The 27,725-nt window shown below is 35.3% G+C and overlaps 7 protein-coding genes across 8 annotated transcripts; 5 read left to right on the forward strand and 2 right to left on the reverse strand.

Moving 5' to 3' along the window:
- Positions 1 to 6: 6 nt before the first annotated feature.
- Positions 7 to 4,667, forward strand: LOC17885197 (protein fluG). Its single transcript, XM_023782778.1, has 17 exons — positions 7 to 211; positions 400 to 719; positions 802 to 917; positions 996 to 1,101; positions 1,354 to 1,510; positions 1,597 to 1,692; positions 1,778 to 1,826; positions 1,957 to 2,228; positions 2,310 to 2,482; positions 2,568 to 2,688; positions 2,771 to 2,823; positions 2,917 to 3,046; positions 3,123 to 3,268; positions 3,349 to 3,537; positions 3,618 to 3,850; positions 4,128 to 4,270; positions 4,367 to 4,667. Exons 1-17 carry the CDS (start codon positions 44 to 46, stop codon positions 4,427 to 4,429), a joined length of 2,535 nt encoding a protein of 844 aa, XP_023638546.1. The 5' UTR covers positions 7 to 43; the 3' UTR covers positions 4,430 to 4,667.
- Positions 4,668 to 8,495: 3,828 nt separating this feature from the next.
- On the forward strand, positions 8,496 to 12,111 carry LOC17886096 (probable pectate lyase 12). Of its 2 annotated transcripts, XM_023783303.1 has the most exons (8): positions 8,496 to 8,673; positions 8,704 to 8,898; positions 9,133 to 9,387; positions 10,165 to 10,373; positions 10,682 to 10,932; positions 11,019 to 11,210; positions 11,351 to 11,559; positions 11,851 to 12,111. In XM_023783303.1, the coding sequence occupies exons 2-8, from the start codon at positions 8,753 to 8,755 to the stop codon at positions 12,050 to 12,052; spliced, it is 1,464 nt and encodes a 487-aa protein (XP_023639071.1). In that variant the 5' UTR covers positions 8,496 to 8,673; positions 8,704 to 8,752; the 3' UTR covers positions 12,053 to 12,111. The 2 variants fall into 2 exon arrangements, with proteins under 2 accessions (XP_023639071.1, XP_006290999.1); XM_006290937.2 differs by lacking the exon at positions 8,496 to 8,673 and having other exon boundaries at positions 8,688 to 8,898.
- A 786-nt stretch (positions 12,112 to 12,897) lies between these two features.
- LOC17886639 (transcription factor MYB27) lies at positions 12,898 to 13,900 on the reverse strand. The gene is made up of 4 exons (XM_006293052.1): positions 13,777 to 13,900; positions 13,553 to 13,682; positions 13,368 to 13,468; positions 12,898 to 13,274 (listed from the first exon to the last, which is right to left on the reverse strand). Exons 1-4 carry the CDS (start codon positions 13,898 to 13,900, stop codon positions 12,898 to 12,900), a joined length of 732 nt encoding a protein of 243 aa, XP_006293114.1.
- A 1,422-nt stretch (positions 13,901 to 15,322) lies between these two features.
- Positions 15,323 to 16,896, forward strand: LOC17885673 (WAT1-related protein At3g53210). The gene is made up of 6 exons (XM_006291260.2): positions 15,323 to 15,509; positions 15,604 to 15,666; positions 15,755 to 15,871; positions 15,953 to 16,355; positions 16,442 to 16,593; positions 16,691 to 16,896. Exons 1-6 carry the CDS (start codon positions 15,325 to 15,327, stop codon positions 16,893 to 16,895), a joined length of 1,125 nt encoding a protein of 374 aa, XP_006291322.1. The 5' UTR covers positions 15,323 to 15,324; the 3' UTR covers position 16,896.
- A 180-nt stretch (positions 16,897 to 17,076) lies between these two features.
- On the forward strand, positions 17,077 to 17,886 carry LOC111830539 (thioredoxin-like 3-3). Its single transcript, XM_023782896.1, has 3 exons — positions 17,077 to 17,223; positions 17,329 to 17,354; positions 17,514 to 17,886. The coding sequence occupies exons 1-3, from the start codon at positions 17,089 to 17,091 to the stop codon at positions 17,728 to 17,730; spliced, it is 378 nt and encodes a 125-aa protein (XP_023638664.1). The 5' UTR covers positions 17,077 to 17,088; the 3' UTR covers positions 17,731 to 17,886.
- A 286-nt stretch (positions 17,887 to 18,172) lies between these two features.
- On the forward strand, positions 18,173 to 21,911 carry LOC17885692 (cell division control protein 48 homolog D). The gene is given in 10 exon segments (XM_023782895.1): positions 18,173 to 18,288; positions 18,416 to 18,581; positions 18,859 to 19,087; positions 19,252 to 19,428; positions 19,431 to 20,017; positions 20,103 to 20,324; positions 20,428 to 20,499; positions 20,582 to 20,863; positions 20,953 to 21,312; positions 21,405 to 21,911. Coding segments are annotated over 10 exon segments (2,430 nt in total). The 5' UTR covers positions 18,173 to 18,259; the 3' UTR covers positions 21,711 to 21,911.
- A 4,933-nt stretch (positions 21,912 to 26,844) lies between these two features.
- LOC111830758 lies at positions 26,845 to 27,018 on the reverse strand. The gene has a single exon (XM_023783522.1). It carries the CDS (start codon positions 27,016 to 27,018, stop codon positions 26,845 to 26,847), a length of 174 nt encoding a protein of 57 aa, XP_023639290.1.
- Between the last annotated feature and the right edge of the window lie 707 nt (positions 27,019 to 27,725).

The raw sequence follows: 27,725 nt of genomic DNA on the forward strand, positions 1-27,725 counted from the left end.
GAGAGAGAGAGAGAGAGAGAGAGAGAGAGAGAGAGAGAGAGAGATGGAGTTGGAGTTTAAGGAGTTAAAAGAAGCAATAGAAGAAGTAGAGCTCGTTGATGCTCATGGACACAACCTTGTCGCTCTTGACTCTTCTTTTCCGTTCGTCGGAACTTTCTCCGAGGCTAACGGCGACGCGTTGACCTTCGCTCCTCATTCTCTCTCCTTCAAGGTACACTCACGACAAGGAAACCATGTCTCTCTGTTAAATCTCTTAAAACGCCAACGTTTTCGTTTGTACCAGATTCTAATTTAAGGGAACCATTAGCTTAAAATTACCTAAAAAGTCACTGATCATGAATATTCTGTTTGCTTTATGGGGTATGACTATGAATGTTGTTGGTTGTATGAATGAAACAGAGGAACTTGAGGGAGATTGCTCAGCTTTATGGCACTCAAGTATCTTTAGAAGCGATTGAGGAACATCGTAAGACCTCTGGTTTGGATTCTTTTACTACCAAGTGTTTTCAAGAAGCTCGGATCTCTGCTCTGCTCATTGATGACGGATTGAAGCTAGACAAGAAACATGACATTGAATGGCATAGAAACTTTGTTCCGTTTGTTGGTCGAGTCTTGCGTATCGAAACTCTTGCCGAGCAAATCCTCGACGAGGAGTGTCCTGATGCATCTTCTTGGAGTTTGGATTCTTTCACCAGAGCCTTTGTTGAAAGATTAAATTCATATCCTTTATCTTGCTTTCTTAATACACTCTTAGTGAATCGTGACTATTCAGTAGTGTTGGTTTACCTTGACCGATGTCACGCTTGTTCCAGAGATTGTTGCTTTAAAAACTATTGCTGCTTATCGTAGCGGTTTGGATATTGATACTCATGTGAGTAAAGAAGTTGCTGAGAAAGGCCTCGCTGAAGTCTTGCAAGGTAAGACAGATTGCACATTGGTCCATCAAGAAGTAACATAGCTGTTGTCTTACACCTTAAACCCTGTTGTTACTGCAGCTGGAAGCCCTGTCCGCATAGGAAACAAAGGCTTGATTGATTACATTGTTACTTGTTGTTTGGAGTTAGCTGAACGTTGCGACTTGCCCTTGCAGATTCACACAGGGTATGTATACAAAATTTGGTCAAACTCTGTGAGGGGTCTTTGTAATTGATGCTAGTAAAGTCTGATTTTTTTTTCATTATATAACTCTGAATCTTTAGTGAGTTTGAATTGTGCCGTAAGATTTTGTCCTTCAATGCTTCTATGCTGTGAGCTTTTGAGAATTTGCTCTGTTCTATACATAGAATCAGAAACTCATACTCGTTTGTAGACTTAGTGATGACAAATCTCTTTATCTTTTGTTGTTTAAGCCAGTTTTGGTGACAGGGATTTGGATTTGAGGTTGTCAAATCCACTTCACCTTAGATCCCTTCTTGAAGACAAAAGATTTGCAAAGTGTCGTATAGTTCTTCTTCATGCAGCTTATCCATTCTCAAAGGAAGCATCCTTTCTGTCTTCAGTTTATACTCAGGTTTACTTCATACCATTTCAATTTTCTGTAAAATTATGTCTAGTCGTTAACTTACTTTTTTTTATCAATCTTGTGTGTTCCTTAAGGTTTATCTTGATTTCGGGTTGGCTGTTCCAAAGCTAAGTGTTCATGGTATGGTGTCTTCAGTTAAAGAGCTCCTTGACTTAGCTCCAACAAAGAAGGTAACTCTTAAATGCAGTATGTTAACATTGTTAAGTTTCATCATCTCTTGCTTGCATTATCTTTGTTGTTCGAGATATTTTGCAGGTTATGTTCAGCACTGATGGGTATGCATCTCCTGAGACCTACTATTTAGGTCAGCTCAAATTGATACCTCTTTTGTATAGTTTGTTACATACTTTTATATATTTTTCAGTTCTATTTCTAAGCTTTGAAACTTTAAATCTCCTTGCTTTAGGCTTGAACGAAGCTCTGTGTTTTTGCAGGTGCAAAGAAAGCACGAGAGATCATCTTCTTAGTTTTGCGTGATGCATGTGCCAGCGGTGATCTCTTACTCATGGAAGCTATTGATGCAGCTAAAGACATTTTCTCAAGAAACTCGATTGAATTTTATAAGCTTAATTTAAACACGAATTCTTCTACTCCACGAAGTATAATATCTCCCACAGTAGAGATGAAGGAGCCTGATGTTCAAGAAGATAGTAGTTCTTTTGTACGCATTATTTGGGTTGATACATCTGGACAACAAAGATGCCGAGTGAGTTTTTTTTTGTTTCTTCTGAAGAAAAAACCTCTGATTCTCACCTTGACTAGAATTATGTTTATTGTATTGTTTCAGGCTGTTCACGCGCATCGTTTTAACAAAAGCGTGAAGAAGAACGGCGTTGGTCTGACTGTTGTAACAATGGGGATGACTTCATTTGCTGATGGACCAGCAGAAGAGTCTAATTTGACTGGTGTGGGTGAGATTAGACTGATTCCTGATCTATCAACCAAACAGACAATACCTTGGTACTTTACTTGTGTTCGTTCTCTCTGAAGTTATAACTTTACATTTTTTTTTTCTTATCTGTTACTGTATAATATTTACCGTTAGGACAAAGCAAGAGAGCATGGTTTTAGCTGACATGTACTTAAAGCCTGGTGAAGCATGGGAATACTGTCCAAGAGAGACCTTAAGAAGGGTCACAAAAGTTCTCAAAGATGAATTTGACTTGGTGAAAATCTTCATAAATTCTCTCTATGGAAACTTTTATTGTCTTTTTGGTTGCTTAAACTCAAAGTCTCCTTGGTTTTTAGGTAATGAACGCGGGTTTTGAGAATGAGTTTTACATCCTCAAGAATGTTGTGCGGTATGCTACTAAATGTTTCTTAAATCTTGGTTTCTTCGTTCAGTACGGTCATTTTCATAATATTAACACTAGTCCATCCCAAAATATATGAAGGGAAGGGAAAGAGGAGTATGTGCCTTTTGACTTTGGTCCTTACTGTTCCGCATCCTCATTTGATGCTGCATCTCAGATTTTCCACGATATTGTACCTGCGCTCGAGTCCTTGAACATCACAGTTGAACAGGTTACAAACAGTTTAAAAGTCCTTCATTATGATCAGTCTGTATCATGTGTCTTGACATGTATATATTTTGTCATAGTTTCATGCTGAATCTGGGAAAGGTCAGTTTGAACTATCTCTCGGTCACACCGTTTCATCTCATGCTGCCGACAATTTGGTTTATACGCGTGAAGTTATAAGATCGGTTTCAAGGAAACATGGATTGCTCGCGACCTTTGTTCCAAAGTATGTCAGTCTCTTTCTCCCACCAAAAGTATACTCTTAGACCTCAAATATTAAAAGAATGCATTTGTGTGTTTTGATAGGTATGACTTATGTGACATTGGTTCTGGATCACATGTACATCTAAGTCTTTGGAAAAACGGCGAAAATGTCTTCCCGGCATCTGATAAGTCATCTTCTCTCGGAATCTCGTCCATTGGAGAAGAGTTCATGGCCGGAGTTCTGTTTCACCTTCCTTCAATCGTAGCAATTATAGCTCCACTCCCAAACAGGTAACTTCTAGAACCATGTCTTTTTTTAGTAATGTCCTAAAATTGTTACTAAAAGTTAATTTCTTTAACTAAACTTTCAGCTATGATCGGCTCCAACCTAATACATGGAGTGGAGCATTCCACTGCTGGGGCAAGGAAAACCGCGAAGCGGCTATAAGAACAGCTTCTCCACCAGGATGTCCTGATGGAATATTTACCAACTTTGAGATCAAGTCTTTTGATGGCTCTGCAAATCCTCACCTTGGTTTGGCCGCTATAATGGCTGCCGGTATTGATGGCCTCCGAAGACATCTCAAACTACCTAGTCCAATAGGTAACTAAAAATTCATATTATTCTCATGATATATATAGTCTTAAGATGAAGCTTGTTCTTGAGTTGTTGGGATGGAGTTTTACGTGTTTGTGTTATGAAATGCATTTAACAGACTATTGAATCCATCCTTCAAAATACATTTTCTCCAACCTTTCAAAATATTTTTGTTAAGCTTTATAGGCTTCCAACCTAAAGACCAAGTGGTGATGTATGGATCGGTCCATTTTTGTTATATGTATAATTTGTATTGTGCTAAACAAATTGTTCGATGAAACAGATGTAAATCCGGCCGATGTGGCTGCTACATTGAGTAGACTTCCAGAATCACTCTCGGAAGCTGTTGAAGCTCTGGACAAAGATGAAGTTCTCCACGAACTTCTCGGACAAAAGCTTGTAGTTGCCATAAAAGCAGTCCGTAAGGTAACACTATTGTCTTTTTAGATTCGATTAGATTCACAATGGGTAACATAATGCACTACTAATTTTTTGATTCTTTTTGTCAAATTTTTGCAACAGTCTGAGGTTGAGTATTATTCGAAGAATCCAGATGCATATAAGCAACTCATTCACCGATACTAATCCTTTGAGCCTGAGGGTGATGATTACTTTGTGTGTCACATGAAGAGAAGTTAGAGAACTGTGTACTGTATTAAAGTTTCTAAAACTATAATAAGAATGATGGGTCGTGTTTGCAAATACCTGAATGTTGGCTACGTACACTATAATAACTTTTTTTACCTTGAACGGGGTATATGCAAACCGCAAACGTGACATAAAGAAAGATACGGATCAGAAAATAATTAAATTAAATTTCATATTTCGAGACGCGTGCTTGTGTATTTCTTACTTTTTTCGTCCCACGCCTTTTAAAAGTCTCAAGTTTTGGTTCTCTATTTGTATTTAATAGATTTTAAGTCTCTATCTATTCATGTTTCTTTGCTTAAATGGTACCTAATTTGTCCTCATGACTGAATTAAATATATTAAGTTTTTTTTTTCCATATGAGTAGTTCTATAATCACCTCTTGTCTATCTATTGGTCTATTTACCAATACTGCGATCAATAAAATGATTTCGTAGTATTAGGAGCAAATATACACTTTAGTCCGGCTATTGTTATCTAGGTGCCTTATCATTCTTTTTTCTGATTCATTACAGCTTTGACTAACCGAGGAAAATAAAGCTTTATACATCTATGAATCCTATAAAGTTTTCTACAAAGTAAAAACACATGTTACGAAAGTAAAAAAGTTAATTAGTATAGCATTCTACTGGTAAATCATGTCTTGTATTTAACATTACTAAATTAGAGTGTAAACTTTAAATACTTAACTACTGTTTAATCTATAAAAATTGCTCATGAATACAAGTTCAAAAATTAGGTTCATAATAAGGTACGCTTATTATGACCAAACAAGTAGACGAATAAAATCTATATCCATGTGAGCTGTATCTAACTGGGGAAGAGAACTTATTAATAACTCCAAATCTTTTTCTTCCAAACTTCATGATTCATTCACATTAGACAAATTACTTGTTCGGAAAAGTACAAAATTATGAGCTTTTCTTGCTTCTCTTTGCAAACTAATAAGCTGAAACATAAGTTATTTATAAGTTCAAAGAAAGTACTAAAACTTAGATTTGTAAAAAACTTTAAACAAAAGATGAAGAAGAAGTCAACGCTAGGTCCTTGAAAACGATTTTTGTTGTCGCATGCATCATGCTGATTTCATGCATATATGTACGTAATGGTAAATGCTGGCTGTTAACGAAATAATGTAGTATATGGGCAAGTCAAATGTACAAATTATGGATATATGGGTCAAAAGGATACAATTTGGCCTAAGACAGAAAGAATAAAACTCCCTCTTGATTCAGTGATCAGGTGCAATTACGAACATATATAGTTTTTGACATATATGAGAATGGAAACACATAGATAAATGGGTGAGGCATTGAAAACTTGGTATTGAAATTAGTAATCTATTAAACAAAGCTAAGTTGTATGTCTATTAATTATTCATGGTCTAGACGTCTAGTGGTTTAGTCTAAACATCTTCCATTATATCTTTTTTTTTTTCATACGTTTGACAATATATAAAACAAAATAAGCCTTCTATAAGCTCATCTGGGTGAACCTTGAACCTTGACTAGCCTTAGCGGCTTTGGGGTAGAAGAGTAATCTAGTAGCTCCACCATATTTTGTCTCTTATACATTTACTCCCCCCTCGTAAATTTACCTGCTGTTAACTTTTGATAGTAATCGAATAAAATGAAAATACTAAAGAGAAAAAAAAGACAATAGCATGAAACTGTTTTACGTATCACGTATGTATCACATACAATACATAGATGGGGATGGGACCATTGGGTCCATGATGCTTTGACAAGAGCCAATAAAGGATAAACTGCAATATCAGTAACTTTATTGACAAACAAAAAAATGCAGTTCTAAGTGGGTCGCACTTGTTGTAATACTACAAACTACAAAGATTCGAATAATTAATAATATGAGGTATAATGAGATTTGACTATTTCCACTTATAAGCTTACGCTTATCTAGCTCCGACTACACCGAGAGAGAGAGAGATGAATGTTAAGAACACTAATTATCTAATTTAGTCAAGAAAAGAACACTAATGTAATATTTGTAACATCAGTCTAGAACGTACTTATCTGAAAATAAAGAACACTTGGATACTTTTGAAGAAGTTGTGTTAAATCTACTAGATAATTACAAATTGATGATAAAAGATGCAGACTACTACAAAGAAAAGAAAAAAAGTTGATAAAAGAAGATTGCTTTACGTAATGTAGGCGTTTTAATGAAGTCCTTAATTTCATCTTTTGTTGAAAATAACACAAGCAATGAAATGACTTTAATGGACACTATGATTGGTAACAATGATCTTATTGGACATGTGAGGAGGCAAAGTGTTTATCTTTATATCTATAATGTTTTTTTTCCTTCACCAAAGATGTCGCCTAACATCACGTTATTTTAACTCCTACATTTAGCTTACATTGCTAATCTAAAAACAACTTTAATAATAATCCAACAATCACGCCCATTTATCTTGATTTGTCACACGTTCACGAGGAACTTGAGTGAACACACACTCATGTAATATTGTTTGTGCGCATATGTGTGTATATGTTGGTCATCATGTATAGTAAATTTGATTTTTTCTTCGGTTGAATTGGTCAAGTTGCAATAGTGTCAGGTGGTTAGACCGTTAGTTTTTTTGGATAGTCCCAAATGTTGATAATTTGTTGTAACTATATTAGAACATAAAAAAATGGGACATTCTCTAAAATACTACCATTTTTGTTTTTAGGACAAAAATACCACAAGACTAAGATTAAATTTTAAATTTTCAAATTTTAAATTCTAAATTCTAAACATTAAACCTTACCTCCTAAATATTATATCCTAAATTGCAAATAATCAACTCAAACCAAAGATTTAAAATTCCATACCATTGAACAATAATTTGATTTTAGTAATATTTTTGGAAAGAAAACCAAAATGATGGTATTTTGAGGAATTCCTGTAAAAGAATAGTATTTCGTTGAAGTAAAATGGTTACCTCATCCATCATTAGAATAGTATTTCGTTGAAGTAAAATGGTTACCTCATCCAACAAAATGATACAACCAACGACGTGTAGTGAGCGTATATGTGGTATATATATTGAATGGGTATATTAGCACTTGAATATATGTGTTTACCTCATCCAACAAAATATATTCAAGTGCTAATATACCCATTCAATATATGTGGTAGAACGTATCCTTGAAGCAATCAGTGGTGCAGTATTATTCATCTAGACAGAATTTGGTGCAACTAAACGAATCATATAGATGTGATTATGTGACATATGCACCAAACTCCATCTAAATATTACATTTGGAATGTTAGTGATAAGACATGTTAAACCATTCATCAAATAACTCAAATCGTTGGACACTAGTATAAATCTAGGTTTCTCTTGTATAATAACAGTTAATACACAGAAGCCATATCTAAATAGATGATCCCTCTCCGATTAAAAAAAAGTCTATTATCCGTCTTAGTCAAAGTACTTCTCAAACAGCTTAAACTAGCTTATGTATATATCATTCAAATTCAATTAGTATTATCACAGCACTTAGATAACTATACCGCATATACTAGTTTAGTCTAGTAATCTCAAATCAGGTCTCAAACCACATAAAGTCAGATTGGAATCTCTAACAAGCTTCACAAAAACAAAAACAAAATATAGTTGATGACATACGGGTTCTGTTCAAACAACCAAGAACCTCTTAAACAGTAGTAGCATTCATAGTGTAGTAAAGCTCGTGGGAATTTTTCTATTTATCATATAAGGTCACATCGCTTTTATAACAAAAGGTGAAAAACAACTGACAAGAGATTCAAATATCAAAGCCTACCGTTTGTTAATCTGTTAAATGCCTTATGGATAGGTATCCTTATCTTATATATCGTGTGAGCATAATTACATAGAATTATTATTACAACTTCATCAAAGGCAAAAATTGGAGACCGTTTCCTCGAGACAAGCAGATTCTCAGTCCTCGAGACTGTCAGTGGAAAACAACCTTCACTCTCTCTCTCTCTCTCTCTTCAAAAAAAAAAGAAAAACAAAAAATACAAAAGCCAAGAAAGCTATTATTACAAAAGCAATAACACACTGTGAAAAGCCACTCACGAACACTGGTCAGAAGAGTGAAGAGCAGAGAAGAAGAACAAGCCATGTCTTAACTACTCTCTCTCTCTCTCTCTCTCTCTCTCTCTCCTTCTCCTTCCTCCTAACTAACCAAGAATACTTCTCCTTCCTCCTAACTAACCAAGAATAATACCCTAAGAGAATCCCTAAAATCATCAGTTTCTTCGCCAATGATGCTTCCAAGAAGCTGCATTGTACTTTTCTTCTCTTTTTTTCTCTTCTTTCTTCCACAAATGGGCTTCGCCATGCTCAACAACAGAACTGTTCTTCTCACTCCACACCCCGACCCGGAACTAGTCGCTTATCAAGTTCAGTGGTACACTTACTACATTGCCTCTTCTGGATCTACTACCTTTACTCTCTTATTTCACATTCTTTCATGTAAACTTTTCTAACTGGGTTTTTTTGTTAAACATTTTGACAAGCTATCTATTATTAGGGTTTGCTCTGTTTTTTTCCCCTGTTTTTGCTATGTTCTCTGTTTCTAAAATCTCCGGTTCTGTTGGACATAACTGTAAATAATCCGGTTTTGATTTTTTTATTTTCATAGGAGAGTAAATGCATCTATAACAAGACGTCAAACTCTTGACACGACGGACCAGGCTGGTTCGAACCCTTGCTTCACCGGTAACCCAATCGATGACTGTTGGAAATGTGACCCAAACTGGCCCAACAACCGACAAAGTCTAGCAGATTGTGGAATCGGGTTCGGACAGTACGCCTTGGGTGGCAAAGGTGGTCAGTTTTACTTCGTCACTGATTCTTCCGACGACGATGCCGTCGACCCTAAACCGGGCACTCTCAGGTACCTAACCAACTTAACCGGTTTTCTTATTTTACAAGCAATTCTATAAATTAATCCTCGACAAATAGACAAAAAAAATGTTTTGTTTTCTTTTCTAGGTTCAAGACAAAGATATTATCTTTAATTGACCGTAGTTAGATTATTTTAGTCGTTTGGTAACACTTAACAACACTAATAGTATATACTTTACTTGACTATTACATGTCATTATTGTTTTTAACCCTAAACCCTACCTCTATACACTTTCACAATTTAAAACCTTATAAGAAAATAAGATTCTGTTTAAGCTATAACGTTTATCTTATTACACAATAACTTTTTTATTTCTCTCTTTCTTTTCTCATCTCATATTCACATGTCCCCAACACCAATCTATTAATTACGTACGACTTTTCAATACCACTTGTTTATATTTCTAAATAAACCCTCCATTTTATGGGGAAATTTACCAACAATCCCTGATGTTTACATAATTTTGAGTAAACTAAATTTATTTTGTTAACATACAGTATAATGTAATGTTTAAGATGTTTATAATTTGATGTCCCTAACCTACATTCTAATTTTAACTCTGTCCTTACAAGTGAAAAATATAATAAATTTTAGAGAATAGACAAAATTATATAATAAAAACAAGTGTACCAGTCTCATGGGGACCTCGCGAATAATGTTAGGGAATCTTTAGCAATGTCAAAGCAATCGGGTTTACAATGTGAAAATATTTGTGTTTAAGATAAGATTAACAATGTGAAGTGCCCAAAAAAAAAATGACCACAGATACGGAGTGATACAAGAAGAGCCATTGTGGATAGTGTTCCCAAGCAACATGATGATTAAACTAAAGCAAGAGCTAATCTTCAATAGCTACAAGACACTTGATGGGAGAGGAGCTAATGTTCACATCGTTGGTGGTGGCTGCATCACTCTTCAATATGTCTCCAATATTATCATCCACAACATTCATATCCACCATTGTTACCAATCCGGTAAATATCTTCTTTCTTTCTTTTTTAATTACTCTTTTCACATTTTTTCTTTTTTAATCTTTTAACCTTTTTTCATTTTTCTACCCCTAATAATGTAGTAGGTCCGCAATGGTGTACATTTCTTTTCTCATTCATTGGTTTTTGGTATTCACACGCAAACAAAGAAAACATTTATTGATTTATTACATTTATAAAAGCATAATAGTAAGAATTTTATTTAACCTTTTCGTCCTTCCCTGAAATAGCATTGATTTGGTTGATTATTCATAAAAGCATTCTGAAACTATGTTTGTCCATGATTTCGCTAGGGAATACTAACGTGCGGTCAAGTCCAACGCACTACGGGTTCAGGTCTAAATCGGACGGTGACGGTATCTCTATCTTCGGTTCAAAGGATATATGGATCGACCATTGTTCTCTGTCGAGGTGTAAAGACGGTCTGATCGATGCGGTGATGGGTTCCACAGGAATTACTATATCGAACAACTTCTTCTCTCACCATAATGAAGTCATGCTTCTCGGTCACAGCGACCACTACGAACCAGACAGTGGCATGCAGGTCAGACTCACACACTAGTCCATTTTTCCTTAGCGTGACTATTTGATTTTAAACGAGAGTAACGTATGTGTGACTTATATATATAGGTAACAATCGCGTTTAATCACTTTGGAGAGAAATTGATACAAAGAATGCCGAGGTGTAGACGTGGTTATATACACGTTGTTAACAATGATTTTACTCAATGGGAAATGTATGCCATTGGCGGTAGCGGTAACCCGACTATTAACAGTCAGGGTAATCGTTACACCGCTCCAACCAACCCATTCGCCAAAGAGGTAACCTAAACTAAACCCTCCGTATGCTTTCAATAGTAGTCATGGTTGGTCCATTTTAGGGGTATGCTTTTGGTTTCATTATGTTTTGTGCTATATACTATCAAATCTTAAAATAATTATAAGGTACCAATATTGTTTAGGTGACTAAGAGAGTGGAAACACCGGATGGCGATTGGAAAGGATGGAATTGGAGATCCGAGGGGGACATTTTGGTGAATGGAGCGTTCTTTGTAGCATCAGGTGAAGGTGCAGAAATGAGGTACGAGAAGGCATATAGCGTCGAGCCTAAGTCCGCCTCGTTCATCACCCAAATCACATATCACTCGGGTGTTCTTGGCGTCGGGGGCAGGTTTGGATTCTACATTATACCATACACTCTTTTGCCAAAGTTGTCGTTTTAAAAAAAAAGAAATGATCAACATTTTGAATCTTTTTGTTTTACCAACACAAATCATATAAAAATTATAGTATAAATAAATGTCTCTATATACTCTTTTGTTTTCTTCTACTTTTGCCTTTAACTTTATTCTTTTACTTTTTTGTCTAATTTTTCTTTTTACCCCCACTATTTTCATAATCATCCCCCATTGAACCCCAAAAAGTCAAATTGAGCTAATTTAGGCTGTTTTGATTGGTGTAGGAACAACAATCTTGGGATGTGGACTACTACGGGATCCGAAGGTACCAGTGGTTTGGATTCTTATAATGACTATACCGATGAAATGTCTGGTACCGGTTCAACTAACCGGTTATCTTTTTCAGTTCTGGTGTTATCATTCTTGCTCAGTTCCATATCATATTTTGTCATGTTTACTTCTACAACACAAATGGTTATGTTGTAACATGAATTGAATTTACCTATTTTATTAAGGAACAAGCCAAAATATTGTTTCCAAACTCATTATTGTGTATACTTTTCTTCTTTGCAATTGTATTTTTTTCAAGAATCTTCAGTACGTACTGTGTCAAGAACAATCACATGATTCGTACCATCAATCAAATTTGGGATTTTCATCGACCTAAGACTACGACAATAACACCACGTGTATGTGTTAAATTGTACGTATATGTAATCGTGACGTTGTAATAGTCTTATGTCACTCCTATCCTATCATTAATTAAATTACATTACATAACTAATACTCTAAATGGAGATTATATATTTATTATCCTTAACGTTATATTATCTTGTTCCCTTGGTCTTTTACATAAATTTTAATACAAGAGGTGTTCCATACATGCATCTATACTTCATACCATTATCAATATATTACTTTAGGATATTGTTATTTACTAGATGTTGAACAATAACTAAAATAAAAACATTTTTAACAAATCATTTGGCACAAAAGTATACCAAACACTTAATTTAATTTAGATTGAACAAAACCCATCATGTTGACCAGAAAATAAATAGTTCTTTACATCCATTGGGGCATGAACTTCTCATGTTTTTTTGTTGTTGTATATAACAAGACCTGATAGTACACATCAATTCTATAATTTACTCGTTTTGATATTATGGACATGTATATATATACATTCAACTTAAGATTCAAATTTCATCTTTGATATCCAGATTCAAACTGTTTCAAATTGTATATAGTTAATGCTTAGTAAGCTTGTTTCATTATAGCACTTTCGAATTCAAGAATTACAAAAGTAAATAAACAAACAAACTTTGGAATTATGACCATAGAGAACATGAAAACTCCTCAAAGTCCCTAGTCTCTTGAAACCACCAAGAAGCAATATTAATATTCTTCTCACTGGTACTGCTGCTATTGCCTTCTGAAACATTTGCTTCACTCTGGTCTGTAGAAATCTCCGATATCCAATCCGAAATCCGGTTTTCGTATGGTGAATTCATAATACCAAAGCTTTCTCTTTCGAAAATACTACCATTGGTTTCTTGACCACTTTCCATACTTCTCTGGTTACATTCCTTGACAGTTTCATCAAAACCATGTTCTTGAGACGTCATCCTTGTTCTCGTGATCTCTGTTTCGTTATACTTGTGCAACAAATCTTCTCCTATATTTCCTCTCCAATCAGTGATCTTATCTGCAGCAAAACACATCATATTGTTATTGAAAAGCTGACCTATATTACAAGACTTAACATTATGCAAAGTGAAAGCTCAATCAAAGTATCTACCATAGTTTTGAGCTTCTTCTTTCTTTCTAAAATGAGTTCTCCAATAGTTCTTAATCTCATTATCAGTCCTACCAGGTAATCTTCTCGCAATCTTCGACCACCTATTGATATACAATATTTAGTTCAAACCAAAAATAGCAACATCTTGCACACAAAAAGATTCAATTTTGTTGTTGGTCTCTCACTTGTTACCCCAGAGTGCATGGAGCTGAAGGATGATCCTTACTTCTTCTTGACTCATTGGTCCATGCTTCAGATTCGGATTCAGATAGTTCATCCACCTTAGTCTGCAACTCTTACCACTCCTCTTCAAACCTACAAGTATGGATACAACAAACAAACATATCTTTTAGACATATGCAAAATTTCTATTTTTGGAAAGTGACATAATATAAGTTTCAATGTGTACCGGAAACTATTGCTAAAGAATCCCAACGTCTTTCTCCCAATAGGGTAACGAACTTCACGAGCCGTTCGTCCTCTTCTTCGAGCCATGGCCCTCTACGAAGTGTTTCTCCCTTCTTACACTCCATTCCTTTCGTCTTCTTTTTTCTTGTTTTTGGTGTTTACGTTACTTAACTAGAAATCTTTTCTAATTTTGTGCTTTGAGCTAGTACGCTTGCTTTGGCTTTGCTTAAATAGTAAAGTCATGAGTTTACCCAAATTGGGAAAATGTCCAAAAAGCTGACGAACACAAAATAGTTTAGTGGGAATAATAACATCATGCCTCAGTTAGTTAGGTTCTTGTTTTTTCATTCTTGGTCATCTTTTAAGTTATAGTTTTATAGATTTGGATTAGGTTCCAAGTATCTCTTCTTTATGAATCATCATCAAGTAGTGGTTTTTAAAATTTATTTCTGTCAGGGTTTATGGCTTTCATCATCTTAGAAATTCAATTAATTTATTTCAAGTATCCAATAGGTTTGGTTTTGAGAGATTCAATTTCTTAGGGACTTCAAAAAAAATAAAAAGGATGGAAGTATTTTAAGGGTTTGTTAGCAAACTAGTACGTTTTTGAAACATAATTATAAAGGTAGTACATTTACTATTCATAATTAGCAAAATAGTACAATTTTACTATTTCAGGTATCTGTACATATAGACAACTGTACAGCAACACATTATTGTACATAAAATATTTGTACAAAGAGAAACAACTACAAAAACACATATTTACACATAAACAAATATACATATATAGACAAGAAAAACATTTGTACACGTACAATTATATGTATATATAGACCGCTGTACGGATGATTTTCCGTACAGCGACACACAACTGTACATAAGGATAGCTGGACGTATCAAAATTTGTTTGAAAAATATTATAAATTATTAGAATAAAATGCATATCAAATTATAGAGAAAAAAATGTAGATTTTTATGTAACTGAAATTTTATTAAAAACAAATTTATTTTGATTAATATTATAGTTATTAGATTTAAAGGGTTTTTTAATTGTGTCTAAATAGTGTCCAAATAGTAAAAATGTATTAGTTTGCTAATTATAAATAGTAAATGTACTACTTTTATAATTATGTTTCAAAAATGTACTAAAAATCCAATTAATCCGTATTTTAATAGGGTTTGAGATAAAACGAGATCTTTCTACATCTTTTCTCCACCCATTCAAAAGTGTAAGCCAACGAAGCACTCTTAAGTTTGATTAGTTACGTCTAAAGCCCAATCTCATTTTGGCACCAAAGAGAGTTCAAAATCGACGCAAGATCACAAACTAGTAACTGAGCCGGTTAACGAAATCTGTCGATGTTGAAATTGACTTTGGTTAAAAGCGGTTCAGACGATTCCACATCTCACGTGAGACAACCCTGCACATGACAGTCACAGTCTTATCTCGTTTTTTGTCGTTTACAAGAAAGTCGCCACAAGAGATCATTCGAAGTAAAAATATAAATAAAAACCAAAACAGATCTCTTCCTTGCGGCGTGGTAAGATGTCTCCGATACCGGAAAGGGCAAAGCTACACATAGCTATGGTGGTGTTTCAGTCAGGGTACGCAGGGAATCACGTGATCGTGAGATACGCCCTAAACTTGGGAGTAAGCAAGCTCGTCTTCCCACTTTACCGCACCATAGTTGCTTTCTCTGTTCTTGCTCCCTCTGCTTACTTCATTGAAAAGTATATATACACTTCTTTAATCTCAAACTATTCTTAACTCATTAATTCTTAGACTCTTGTTTATAATCTTTGATTATTTTCATATTCCTAACAGAAAAAAGAGACCTGCGTTGAACAAGAGTCTTCTGGTTCAGTTCTTCCTTCTTGGACTAATCGGGTATGATCTTGTTTTGAAACCTTGAATTGTCTTGTAAGACACAATTTTAAAAACTCAAAACTCTTTTTATTTATTTTGTTGGTTATAGAATAACATTAAATCAAGGATTTTACATCTTTGGATTGGACAATACTTCACCAACATTTGCATCAGCAACTGAAAATACTGTTCCTGCTGTTTCATTCCTCATGGCCGCCTTACTCGGGTATGTTCTTGATTCTTGAATCGCATTTTCACTCATATCTCATTACTAAATATAACACACCATGACCACTAAATATCGTAGAATAGAGAAAGTGGGATGGAAGAGGAAAGATGGTATAGCAAAAGTGGTGGGCACAGTTGTATCAGTGGCAGGATCTTTAGTTATAACGCTCTATAAAGGACCAACCATTTACCAACCGAGTCTGCGTTTAATGAACCAACACATGAAAGCTGAAGAAGCAGAGGAGCAAAACAAGAACTGGACGTTGGGATGTCTTTGTTTGATGGGTCACTGTTTATGCTGGTCAAGTTGGATTGTGTTGCAGTCACCATTGCTAAAGAAGTATCCAGCTCGCTTCTCCTTCGTCTCCTTTGCTTGCTTTTTCGCCGTGTTACAGTTCTTCGGAATCTCTGCTTATTTCGTGAGAGATCTAGAGAGGTGGAAGATAACGTCAGTAGGCGAAGTATACGCGTTACTATACACTGTAAGTTTTTTGTTATGTTTTTAGATCAAGACTCTTTCTGTTTAATATTGGTGTGAGTTTGAAACTTTGAATTATATGTTTTGCAGGGAATAGTGGGTTCAGCAATGGTGTTTGCAATACAAATATATGTAGTGCAGAGAGGAGGACCTCTGTTTGTATCAGCGTATTTGCCTCTACAAACTTTAATTGCTGCTGTTTTAGCCACTCTTGCTCTTGGTGAACACTTCTACCTTGGAGGGTATGTTTTACTTTACTCATTACATTGTATTATTTTCATATACTTAAAAAGTTAAATTTTCCTTACAAACATATTATATATCTGTTGTTTTTGTCAGACTGATTGGTGCAATACTAATCATGAGTGGACTGTACTTAGTCGTGATGGGAAAGAGTTGGGAGAATCAAGAAACTCTTCTTTGTCAACAACAACAACAACAACAACATATGATTTCTTCAGCATCCGAATTTGGTCATGAAGAAGACTACCATAATAATAATAAACCAATATCTTCTCTTTATCAACCATTAATTTCTTCCTAAATTTTGCTTATTACTTTCTTCTTCTTCAAAATCGCAATTGATGCGGTTGGCGAAATCTGTCGATGTCGAAATTAGCTTTGGTTAAAATCGGTTTAAGCTTAAATCAATTGGTACTTGCGGTTCGGTTCAGGTTATAAAATCTGCGAAAGTATTTAAATCGGAAGTTCCGAAACCAAAAAAAACAAAGAAAAAAATGAGAAAGCAAGAATCGGAGGAAGCAAAACTTGATTTCGAGTCCAAATCGGATCACAATGGCAATTTGAAAATCGCACCGAACGACCAAAGTTTCCTCACAATTCTTGACGACATCAAATCTTCAAAATCTCCGGTATTACAAGCGGGGCAACTATTACATTTGTACACGTTTTTAATACCAAAGCTTGATTCTTTCGTAATCTAACTGTTCTTATTGTGTATGTTTTGTTATTTGCAGGCTGTTATTAACTACGGAGCTTCGTGGTACGTTTTGCTCTCCATTTTTGCAAATATGATGCATATCATGCATACAAAGTGTTCGATGAAATGCCTCAATGAGAACGATTTTGTCAGAAGTTCTCTCTTTTGTTTGTTTTTTTTGGTCAGGTTTAACTGAGTTTTTAGCGTTTTTGAAACTTTCAGGTGTGGAGTATGTAGCCAGATTCTTCCAGCATTCCAAAAGCTCAGCAACAATTTTACGCTCAAGTTTGTTTACGCAGATATCGACGAGTGCCCTGAAACCACTCGGCACATCCGTTACACACCCACGTTTCAGTTCTACAGAGACGGTGAAAAAGTAGATGAGATGTATGGAGCTGGTGAAGAGAGGCTCCATGATCGTCTTTGGCTTCACTCTTGAGCCTTGACTATGTTTTGAAACCGATGACTATAACGTTGGTATGTGGTTAATAATGACTTTTTTCTTTTCACATTTATGTAATTGGGCCACGTTGGGAGATCCGGTGACGGCCCATACATTTTATCAACCATCAAAGACTTTTACCGTATCCATTAAGGGCATCATTATTGGTGGGATCTTAGAGGTTAAAATCCCTCGGTATTTAAAAAGAAAAGATCTTATATAAAATTTTTCTTTTGCAAAAACCGAGAGGCTAAGATCCCATTGATAATGTTGGTATAAGGCCGACGTTTGTAAACTAAATAACGCCAACAAGAAAAATGGAAAAAGGAAACTATAGAAAAGAAAAAAGGGAAAATAACTTTCTTTCTTTTTTTGGTAAAATAACTTTTCTTTGATAACAAGAAACAGGTTTATCCTTTTTCTTAGATAAACAAAACACCTGTCTCTTTATTTTCTCACATAAACCAACCGATCACACTTCTCGAACCTTCTTCTTCTTCCAAGCTCTCTGTTCTCGACATCAAACATGGCGGATCAAGCTGAATCATCTGATTCGTAAGTACTTGTTGATTCTTACTAGCTTCTTCGTCTTGTTCATCTATATAACTTTTTAAGATTTTCGTTCACTCTTCGTGTTGGGTTTTTCTAATAATTTTTTTTGTTTCCTTTATGATTATTTCAGTAAGGGGACGAAGAAGGATTTTAGCACAAAGATTCTGGAGAGAAAGAAGGCGGCGAATCGTTTGGTTGTGGATGAGGCCATCAACGATGATAACTCTGTTGTTTCTCTGCACCCTGAGACTATGGAGAAGCTACAGCTCTTTCGTGGTGATACCGTTTTGATTAAGGTCTGATTTTGAGTTTTACTTAAATTTAGGTTCTGCTCTTCTTGTGTTGATTGTTTTGCTAGGATTAGCTTAATTCAGGGTTTATAAGGGTGTTGTCTTTTGAGGGGCTTTATTCAAACTCGATTGTTCCGTGTTTTTTACTGCTTATGTGTTGTTATACGAGATGAGAGTTTTGAGGGGATGCTAGGGTTCCTCAAAAGGTTCGATTATTTTGATCTGTGTTGTGTGTATTGACATCTTCGTTTTTTTTTGTTTTTTTTTGGGAATTGTGATGCAGGGAAAGAAGAGGAAGGATACTGTGTGTATAGCTTTAGCTGATGATACTTGTGATGAACCAAAAATTAGGATGAACAAGGTTGTTAGGTCGAACCTGAGGGTCAGGCTTGGCGATGTTATCTCTGTTCATCAATGCCCTGATGTTAAGTATGGGAAGCGAGTTCATATCTTGCCCATTGATGATACCATTGAAGGAGTTACTGGAAATCTATTTGATGCATACCTTAAACGTAAGTGTTTTTAATCTCTTGATTTTTTATTCTCATTATTTTGAGAGTTTTTAGGCCAATATATCCAAGTTGGGCTCTGTTTTTTTTTGTTTCTTGATGTGTTTTATCTTAGTACAGCTGTTTTAATGCTAGTATTTGTCTGTTGGTTTTTTGTATTTTGCCAGCATATTTCTTGGAGGCATACCGTCCAGTGAGGAAGGGTGATCTTTTCCTGGTTAGAGGAGGGATGAGGAGTATTGAGTTTAAGGTTATTGAGACCGATCCTGCTGAATACTGTGTGGTCGCTCCAGATACAGAAATTTTCTGCGAGGGTGAGCCAGTTAAGAGAGAGGATGAGGAGAGGCTGATGAAGTTGGGTATGATGATGTTGGTGGTGTCAGAAAACAGATGGCTCAGATTCGGGAACTTGTTGAGCTCCCATTGAGGCATCCACAACTCTTCAAGTCCATTGGTGTGAAACCTCCCAAGGGAATCTTGCTCTATGGCCCCCCTGGTTCTGGGAAGACATTGATCGCCCGTGCTGTTGCTAATGAGACTGGTGCTTTTTTCTTTTGTATCAATGGTCCCGAGATCATGTCAAAGCTAGCTGGTGAGAGTGAAAGCAACCTCAGGAAAGCTTTCGAGGAAGCTGAGAAGAATGCCCCCTCAATCATTTTCATTGATGAGATCGATTCTATTGCTCCAAAAAGAGAAAAGACAAATGGGGAAGTTGAAAGACGGATTGTTTCCCAGCTGTTGACGCTTATGGATGGGCTTAAATCCAGAGCACATGTGATTGTTATGGGAGCGACCAACCGTCCCAACAGTATTGATCCTGCTTTGAGAAGGTTTGGACGCTTTGACAGAGAAATCGATATTGGTGTTCCTGATGAGATTGGTCGTCTTGAGGTTCTCAGGATTCACACCAAGAACATGAAGCTGGCAGAAGATGTAAGTTCTGCTGTATATTATTTAGCTTCTTCTTTTCGTTTGCCTTTTCTGTTTGTCAGATCTAATGTGGTTTTCTTTTGTTCAGGTTGATTTGGAAAGAGCATCCAAAGACACCCATGGGTATGTTGGTGCTGATCTTGCCGCATTATGCACTGAAGCTGCTCTCCAATGTATCAGAGAGAAGATGGATGCAATTGACCTAGAAGACGACGAGATAGATGCCGAAATTCTCAATTCTATGGCTGTGACTAATGAGCATTTCCAGACTGCCCTTGGTAACAGCAATCCTTCTGCTCTACGTGAGACGGTAAGTTCAGGAGATCAACTTTTTGGTTTGCTGTTTCTAAGTCTATTTGGTACCATTCTTATTAAGCGCATGTCCTTAAACTGTTATTTCTCTTTGAAACCAGGTTGTTGAAGTGCCTAATGTTTCTTGGGAGGACATTGGTGGACTTGAGAATGTCAAGAGGGAGCTCCAAGAGGTATATATCAACAATTTCAACAATTTGACATTTATTTTTTACTTGACCCGTGAATATAAACTAATATTTTGCGTTGTTTTAGACTGTTCAATATCCAGTGGAGCATCCTGAGAAATTTGAGAAGTTTGGTATGTCACCTTCTAAAGGTCTCCTGTTCTACGGTCCTCCTGGTTGTGGAAAGACCCTCTTGGCTAAGGCTATCGCGAACGAGTGTCAAGCCAACTTCATTAGTATCAAAGGTCCTGAGCTCCTCACAATGTGGTTTGGAGAGAGTGAAGCCAATGTGAGAGAGATATTTGACAAGGCACGCCAATCTGCTCCGTGTGTTCTTTTCTTCGATGAGCTTGACTCCATTGCCACTCAGGTATTGTCATGTGTTCCGTATTCCCTTTTCGTTACTTATGCCCTTTACCTTTTATCAAAAAAAAAATTAATGAACATCTTTGATAACAGAGAGGTAGCAGTGTTGGAGATGCTGGTGGTGCTGCAGACAGAGTATTGAACCAGCTTCTTACAGAGATGGATGGAATGTCTGCTAAGAAGACTGTCTTCATCATCGGAGCTACAAACAGACCAGACATCATCGACCCTGCACTTCTGCGTCCTGGTCGTCTCGATCAGCTCATTTACATTCCTCTTCCTGATGAGGAGTCTCGTTACCAGATATTCAAGTCTTGCTTGAGAAAATCCCCTGTGGCTAAAGATGTTGACCTGAGGGCTCTTGCTAAGTACACCCAAGGCTTCAGCGGTGCAGACATCACAGAGATTTGCCAACGTTCTTGCAAGTACGCTATCAGAGAAAACATCGAGAAGGTATCTGAAACTGAAACTTAAAACTGGAATCACAATTCCTTTATTTTTTTTATGTTACCGAGGCTTATGATATATGATGTTGTTTTGTTTAGGATATTGAGAAGGAGAGGAAAAGAGTAGAGTCACCAGAAGCAATGGAAGAGGACGAGGAGGAGATTGCAGAGATCAAAGCCGGTCACTTCGAGGAATCCATGAAATACGCTAGGAGATCAGTAAGTGATGCAGACATTCGCAAGTATCAGGCTTTTGCTCAGACTCTCCAGCAATCACGTGGGTTCGGAAGTGAGTTTAGATTTCCAGATGCGCCTACAGGGACTGTAGGTGCTGCCACGGTTGGTGGAGCTGACCCGTTTGCCACATCCGGAGGAGCAGCCGAAGATGATGATCTCTACAGTTGAAAGAGATCTGATCAGACTTTGTGACCCGTTTTGCTGGTCGTTGTCGTATGTTTTTTATATAATAGTTGAGTCTCTAAATAAACCGTGTGTTAGATATGGTGGCATGGTTTTATGATGAAAATAAGTTAATAAAACTATAGCAATAAGATTTTGGCACTAAACCTGTATGGACTTCTGAAATCATATAGATGGTCTAATCAATCCCAAAACAAAGCTGCAAATTTCTAACTTTCCACTGACACTGTTCTAATAAGTCTACAAGAGTGATATTGTAACCGTGATTTGGGAATGTTTTAATAATTATGGTTGTTTCTTTTGTTGCTTGGGTCTCTATGGATTCGAGGCCTGTATAAAAAAAAGAAAAATGGAGAAGAGAAGAGGTAAAAAAGAAAAAATTCATCCTTTACTTCGTTTACTTTCTACAAGTAAGAAACACTGTAAAAAGGCTTTCGCATAAACTAGATAGATTAAAGTCCTATTTTCACTTTTGTGAAAAAGGGTAAATTAACATTGTCATAAATTTTGTGTGGTAGTGGGTAACTTAGTATGTGAAAACGAAAGGGCCTTAATACCGTGTAGGCAGGTTTTTGTCAGGCTGGTCCATTTAGCAGAGGAGACGACCTCACGAGTTTGTTGTGCTCATCATCCCTCAGAACCATCTAAACTTTTTGCCATGAGGTTTGGAGTTGTCTTTTAATTATTTCAACATCAAAGATTCAAAGTGTTTATCATGATCCTAGCTTCTTTTTTTATTATGAAACTTGTATACAGATAGAACAAATCTGTGGGAACTGTGAGAATGATTGAGAGTGCATACACTTGTTTTGTCATTTCTTTCGTGATTGCACCACATAGAACAGTTTTTTGTAACTAGAAGATAATCATAGATATGAAGAATACTCTTTGAAGTTGTTTTTTCTTACTAAGATTGATGATTTGGAGTTTTCACATATCAAACATAGTATAATAATTTAGTATATTCAAGGGCAGAAGTATAACAATATAGTTACAAATATTACGATCTCCACCTCGACTAGCTATTTTCATGTGTGGTCTCGTGAATCTTAGATGCTTTTACCGTGAGATAAGTCGTCATCAAAGAATAATGGAGTAGATGATGGACTACACAAGAAACAAACTTATTACTTTGTTAGTGTGCACAATCACGATCTTTGTCAGAAGGACCATCATATCGTCTAATCTTGTCATATCTTGTACGGAACAAACTAGGCCAAATTAACTTTTACGGGCAATAATAATTTATATCTTTAAAAGAGTTTAGTAAGTGTGTAATTAAGTTCACGATCACCTCAGCTGTTAGACTATGTATTAATGTATAACCTTTGTTTTGAAAGCTTTAGTGACTTATTAGTGACGACATATCATATCCGGCCAATTAATTTGGTCTAAAAAGAGTCAAAGACAGTTACATAACTAGCTAGGAGAATTAAACGTACGTGTCTGTTCATCTCGACGGGTCTTCTCTTTTTTTTGTTTACTCTTTTACAAAACATAGAGCGTCGTCACGGATTGCCCAAATCTTTATTGAAACTTCAGAAACGTAAAAACGAATTATTCAGTCCTTGTAAACTAGTCGTAATATATGGCATATGCTGATATGCATGTGGGTGTAAAGGCGAGAGAGGAGGGGACGGTCATGGGGTTGGCCCGCCTTCTATTCGGAGAATCAATCTACACACACACACACAACACCCGCTCGTGGGAAGTCTACAAAGACTGCTACAAACGGACACCGTCACGTGGGGGGTATATCTAGCTTAGAAATGCTCATACGCAAGCACATAAATCTTTGTGTTTATTTATTTATAGAGATAATGATTCTTTTTTTCTGTTTTGTAATAAACTGTTACAAAGAAAAGAAAAAAAAAACAAACCTGATTGTGTCATCTTATTGGATCAAATTAATATTTAACATATATAATTAAACTTTTACATAACTTGATTAATGGAATACAATATCTAGCTAGTAGCATACAACAATATTGAACAATGTATGTAATATGATAATAACTATTGAAGATATTGGCATTATATTGTGTTGAATGTGAATACATTGATGAGAATAGTTTAAAAGGCTTGAGATTACCAAAAGAAAATGAAAAATTTGGAGAAAAAAATAGAGAGATGGATGCAAATCAAGTGTTTGTGTTTCAACGTGTGTCAGAGAGATGCACGTGTTCTTTCTTCTTTTCCAACCCTATAGGGTCCCAAATCCCCTTTTCTTATGTGTTGTGATCTATTGGCTTTTGCAATCTAATGATCTTCGCTATTAGTCTTGAACTAATCCCATACATTACCCGATGTGACCAATCTCTAACTTAGAAGAAAGAAGAATCGAATTAATTTTTACTTTATTGTGTTTATTTTATAACATGTATTAATGTATTAATTAGAATGTAAAGCAGTGTGGTAAATTAAATTAATTATGTCATTCAGAACATAATAGAAGCAGTATAGACTAAACTACATACACTTCAAATTAATAGGTAAGACTTGGTATAGTAGTTAGTAGGAACTATAAACCGAAACTTGTAGTTAGAACTTCTTGAAATGTAAGCTTCAATATATATGGATGTAAGTTAAAGGTTCAATCTATTAATTTTCTTTACAAACTAAAAATCTTTTATAAATCATTCGCTTATTCCTAACCCTAAGTATGAAAGTGTAGCAATGTGATATGTATTGCAAAAAGTGCCAAAACTCTGATGTAAATATCTATATTTCCCTGTTCTCCCTATTTTCGTGTATAGCAACGTCAAAAAGAATAAGAAGCAAAACAACAAAACCCTCCACCTATTCACAGTTAGTGGAATACAACACAATATTATAAACAAATTCAAAAATAGCAAGAGTTGAAGAATTCCTTAAAATCTTATCGAGACAATAATTAATTACGATGAGGCCAACGATAGATGTTTATTTTCACATCTCTTTCGTCAATGATGCTGACTTTTCTTTCGTAAATACTACAAATCAAGTTCTCCTTTATGATGAAAAAGGTTGAAAGTCACGTTTCTCAATTATCCCATCATATCATAATTGATAGAAACAAAAATTGATCTTTAAAAGATCCTTTTACATCAAATTAAAATAAAAGAGATTGAGAAAATAATGATTATTTTTAGTTAAAGTTAAGTAGAAAAAAAAAATGAACAGTGGAAAAAAGATAAAAATAGTAACGAGGAGGGACCGCACGAGTGCATCTGCACACCTTTTTCGCTTCGAGGAATCGCATTCCACTGTCGGCTCACAGTTTTTTTTCACCCACATTTGGTTTTTAACACATGTACTATTCACGTTCCAAATACCTGATCGGACATAACATAGATATACTAATTGATCGATGCATTTTACGTTCATATACAATTTCTAGTCATGTTACACTTTTATTTTTTCTAGATTTAAGTACGCATCCATATATAATCCATTACTAAGTAGCAACGTACTTATTCGACTACGTTTTAATCAGCGGTTGCGTGCGGCCTGTCGGAAATGTTCAAGACCTTGGTGCAAGAGCATGCACGTGATGTTGGACGTTTTAGTTTGTTTGTTTTTTTGTCTTCGGATTCTTTTTACATATATAGTTCAAATAGTGTTCGGTCCGTTGGTCGTCTTTTGTTTAAAATATTAATATGATAGTGGTAACATGCACTGACTGCATCGGTCAAAACATAGTTGTACGTTAGAAGAAGAAGAAGAAGAAATCTACGTAAATCAAGATCCTGTATATAGTTTTACAGTGGATTATCAAAAACACTTGACAACTAATTATATATGTTCAATGTTGTAGGTATATGTCTTATGACATAGTAGTTTGTGTTAGCATAATTGTTATGCATGCCATCATTCATATTACGTAATTAAACACGAGTTCATCATGATGTGTTTACACCAAGAAGAGTCATATATCTTCTTTCTTTGATAAATAAAAAGAATATAATTTATACGAGTTAAAAAGCTTTACAATGAGCAGGTAACTCCTAAGATATAGAGTTACTATTGTTTTCACTTGTGTCCTGAATTCTATAGATCTATTATTCTTTTGCTTTCCTGATTTTAATATAATTTGTTATCAACGCATGGAAAATGATGTTTGGTTATCATCTTCATTTTGATTTTTTTTTTTAAAACAAACACACAGAGAATAATCAAAAATCTCGCCCTCCCTAAACCGACAAAATAGAAAAGCAAATAGAGCACAGTTCCGATTTGTGCATTATTAGTATGAATTAGACTCGAGTCACATGGCCTCTCAGGTCGTACGTATAGACCTTTTTCATAATTACATTTTATCTTCTCGACCTTTTTCTCTCATTTTTGGGAGATAGTATCTAACACTAATTAATGAATGATTTCACTCTCTCAAAGACGATTCATTTGTGCATTAACATCTGTCATGTTTTTGTGTTTATACTTTGACATCTAAACTAATACTAACGAAAGGTTTATAGCAAAGTTATTTTGTTGTCACTTAAAAGTTAAAACTCTGCTGCAGTGTCTAACATGAAAGTACAGTGGATGAGATTCGATCTCTGACCTCACTATCTACATCGTTTTTAAGATATACAGTATATAAGTTCACTACACGATATATATATATATATGGTAAACAAATGTTGCCAAAAATACTTGTAAACAAATTATTTCAAAGTTTCCTCTGATTATTTATCATTTAAAAATCTCTATGGGCCTATGAGATGTTTTGCTGTTCTATTCTATTATTCAGATTATTAACGACAACGAGCATTTGAATGCTCAATGCATGTCGTCTCGGTAGTTTCTGAATATACAACGAAAATTCGTATAAACTATAATTAAATTGAAGATCTTTCCACTGACACAGGCTTACCAAAAAAAAAAAAAAAGTTATTACCATGAACAACTAAAACATATTAAGAAGATACCATTCCAAACTTTCGAACGAGAGAAATAAATTTTGAAATTAATTAAGCATTTCATGAATGCATCATCATATCAGTTTCTTATAATCATGTGTATACATAACTTAAATATCAACCCTAGTTCAAATGTTTGATACTAGAGGGAAATGTAACCAAAAAAGAGTTTTGGAAAAATACAAGAGATAGAGAGAAAAAAAACATAAGGTAAAGATCTAAATCAAATTACGGTCTCGGTCGCGGTCACGGTCACGCCCGCAGACTAACATGGCTAGACAACGGCCAAGGATGTAAAACTTGGCTCGCTGTTTCTTCACCATGTGGCTACACTTGGCCTTGAAGGTCTTCGACGGCTTGCATGTCCTGCTCGTGCTGATCTCTTCTCCCATTACTTGATGATTCTAACAACAACAATGGAGAGTTTCTATGCCGAGAAAATGGAGAGTTTTTGTTGTGGTTTCTGCTTCTGAAATTTTGTAGTAGAAGTGTGGGAAGAGGGAGAAAGGGGAAGAGTTTAGACAATATATGGAGAGAGCCAAGCCTATGAATTAGAAGGAGGGTCATTGGCTTGGTACAATAAATGATTGATATGTGACTTTATTTTTGTTTTGTAAGAATAAGTAAGACTAATATATGTAATATATACTATACATTATAGAAGATTAGAAGATAATAGTATTAATGTGTTTGTGTGGTTTTGTTTTGGTGAAGTACTGTTTTAGATTTTTTTTTCAAGAGATCTCTAGATTGAGTTAATTAAGCTGTAGAATTTTTAAAAGAAAAATGAGTGTATATTTGTTATGTAGAAATATCATATGTAATAAATGATTGTAATAGGGTGGGTATGTTTATGAACTTAGTTACCTTATATGGGTATTAATTTCAGTAAGGTTTCTTTTATATTTCAAAGTTCATGATAATGCTTAATTAATCTAAATAAGTTATAAGGCTTAGTTATTTTAAACTACATGAATACTGTCTAAACAGATAGAAAAAACTCATATATGTTGGAAGAAATCTGATGATTTTTTTTTTTAATAAACAATCATAACATATAGAATTAATGATTGGAATAAGATTGATATCCAAAACTAGA

This window comes from Capsella rubella, unplaced genomic scaffold (assembly GCF_000375325.1).
Source record: "Capsella rubella cultivar Monte Gargano unplaced genomic scaffold, Caprub1_0 scaffold_5, whole genome shotgun sequence".
Classification (NCBI taxonomy): Eukaryota; Viridiplantae; Streptophyta; class Magnoliopsida; order Brassicales; family Brassicaceae; genus Capsella; species Capsella rubella.

Coding starts and splice junctions, on each gene's coding strand:
- LOC17885673 (XM_006291260.2), top strand. CDS start 15,325: ATGTCTCCGATACCGGAAAGGGCAAAGCTACACATAGCTATGGTGGTG. Junction 15,667..15,754: donor TTCCTTCTTGGACTAATCGG/GTATGATCTTGT, acceptor TGTTGGTTATAG/AATAACATTAAATCAAGGAT. Junction 15,872..15,952: donor CTCATGGCCGCCTTACTCGG/GTATGTTCTTGA, acceptor TAAATATCGTAG/AATAGAGAAAGTGGGATGGA.
- LOC111830758 (XM_023783522.1), bottom strand. CDS start 27,018: ATGGGAGAAGAGATCAGCACGAGCAGGACATGCAAGCCGTCGAAGACC.
- LOC17886639 (XM_006293052.1), bottom strand. CDS start 13,900: ATGGAGTGTAAGAAGGGAGAAACACTTCGTAGAGGGCCATGGCTCGAA. Junction 13,683..13,776: donor TTCTTTAGCAATAGTTTCCG/GTACACATTGAA, acceptor CCATACTTGTAG/GTTTGAAGAGGAGTGGTAAG. Junction 13,275..13,367: donor AGAAGAAGCTCAAAACTATG/GTAGATACTTTG, acceptor GTTTTGCTGCAG/ATAAGATCACTGATTGGAGA.
- LOC17886096 (XM_023783303.1), top strand. CDS start 8,753: ATGATGCTTCCAAGAAGCTGCATTGTACTTTTCTTCTCTTTTTTTCTC. Junction 10,374..10,681: donor CCACCATTGTTACCAATCCG/GTAAATATCTTC, acceptor TGATTTCGCTAG/GGAATACTAACGTGCGGTCA. Junction 11,560..11,850: donor GTTCTTGGCGTCGGGGGCAG/GTTTGGATTCTA, acceptor TGATTGGTGTAG/GAACAACAATCTTGGGATGT.
- LOC111830539 (XM_023782896.1), top strand. CDS start 17,089: ATGAGAAAGCAAGAATCGGAGGAAGCAAAACTTGATTTCGAGTCCAAA. Junction 17,224..17,328: donor TCAAATCTTCAAAATCTCCG/GTATTACAAGCG, acceptor TGTTATTTGCAG/GCTGTTATTAACTACGGAGC. Junction 17,355..17,513: donor ATTAACTACGGAGCTTCGTG/GTACGTTTTGCT, acceptor TGAAACTTTCAG/GTGTGGAGTATGTAGCCAGA.
- LOC17885197 (XM_023782778.1), top strand. CDS start 44: ATGGAGTTGGAGTTTAAGGAGTTAAAAGAAGCAATAGAAGAAGTAGAG. Junction 2,689..2,770: donor TCAAAGATGAATTTGACTTG/GTGAAAATCTTC, acceptor CTTGGTTTTTAG/GTAATGAACGCGGGTTTTGA. Junction 3,047..3,122: donor TGAACATCACAGTTGAACAG/GTTACAAACAGT, acceptor ATTTTGTCATAG/TTTCATGCTGAATCTGGGAA.